This window comes from Austrofundulus limnaeus, unplaced genomic scaffold, assembly GCF_001266775.1.
Source record: "Austrofundulus limnaeus strain Quisiro unplaced genomic scaffold, Austrofundulus_limnaeus-1.0 Scaffold33, whole genome shotgun sequence".
Classification (NCBI taxonomy): Eukaryota; Metazoa; Chordata; class Actinopteri; order Cyprinodontiformes; family Rivulidae; genus Austrofundulus; species Austrofundulus limnaeus.
The window spans coordinates 2,234,961-2,235,983 of record NW_013952435.1 but is presented as its reverse complement, the minus strand read 5'-3'; the positions used below and the strand labels follow the sequence as shown (position 1 = coordinate 2,235,983).

The window sequence follows — 1,023 nt, the reverse complement described above, 5'->3', positions numbered from 1 at the left end:
CCACTGATCCTTCAACACAGAGCATCTTCAGAAGACAAGTTGATAAAATAAATGTTAAAAATCTGTATTGTTCCATGCATTGTGTGTATTGAACCTTTCGATACAGGTACATGTATTGTTGCACCCCTAGTACATACACAGTATTCTGGTATTTGTATGGTCACTACTAACTGTTTGACAGAACRTGACTTGAAAAATGACCAGACTGTCCCTTTAACGAGTGAGACGAGGCGGACCTGTCAAAGCCCAGACTGTGAGCCAGCAGCCTCCAGTCACAGCCTCGAGCGCTGGGAGCGTCCAGGCTGCCGCAGATCTTCTGGCGGATGGAGTCGGGCAGGCGAAAGGCATACGGTCCCACCTGAGAAGAAGGTGGGCAGGAGCTTCCTGAGGGGAGCGGCGAGTGCGGCGGGAGAGTCTATGTGGGGGGAGGGGCGGGACAGAGACAAGAAGGCGGAGCAATGAGATGAGCGTCGACGCAACGAAAGGTAAAACGAAATAAAATCGCCACCGTTACCTCCTGGATGTCCGTGTGCAGCTGAAAGATCTGTCCCTCCCCCTCCACCTGTCGGACGCAGATCTTACAGGCGAGCTGTGACACGGCCAGGCTGGCTCGCTCCAGGCTGAAGGTGCAGTGCAGGGGTCTCTGACTGCCGCTCCAGATGTGGTAGAAGGGGATCTCCTGTCACAAAGAGGCACAACGCTGAAAMCAACGTTTCTCAGCTTCTGATCACGACAAAAACCACTTTCTTCTGCAAATGAGCAGCCAGACTGGACCAACGTCAGGAGACTGGGAGGTGGATTTGGTTTTCAGTGCAACATTAATCTAATCCACTTTATTTATAAAAACTCCCCAAGGGAACAAAGTGCTGTGCAATACAACACAAGGGCGTAACTTTATGTGGGGGTTATGCTCTCTGCCAGTGTTGTATAAAGTACCACAAAGTGATACTTAAGTAAAAGTACAAGTATCTTACCAAAAAGTTACTTTGGTAAAAGTTAAAGTCTCCTTTAGGAATATTACTT

At 49.0% G+C, this 1,023-nt stretch overlaps 1 protein-coding gene across 2 annotated transcripts in view; it reads right to left on the bottom strand.

Moving 5' to 3' along the window:
- unc5b (unc-5 netrin receptor B) overlaps nt 1–1,023 on the bottom strand; it is a gene marked incomplete in the record, with an annotated part of 99,811 nt that overhangs the window by 7,427 nt on the left and 91,361 nt on the right. Inside the window, 2 exon segments of one of the 2 annotated variants that reach the window (XM_014005994.1) lie at nt 237–415; nt 515–676. In XM_014005994.1, the coding sequence (XP_013861448.1) occupies nt 237–415; nt 515–676 (341 nt within the window). 2 annotated transcript variants of the gene reach the window in all.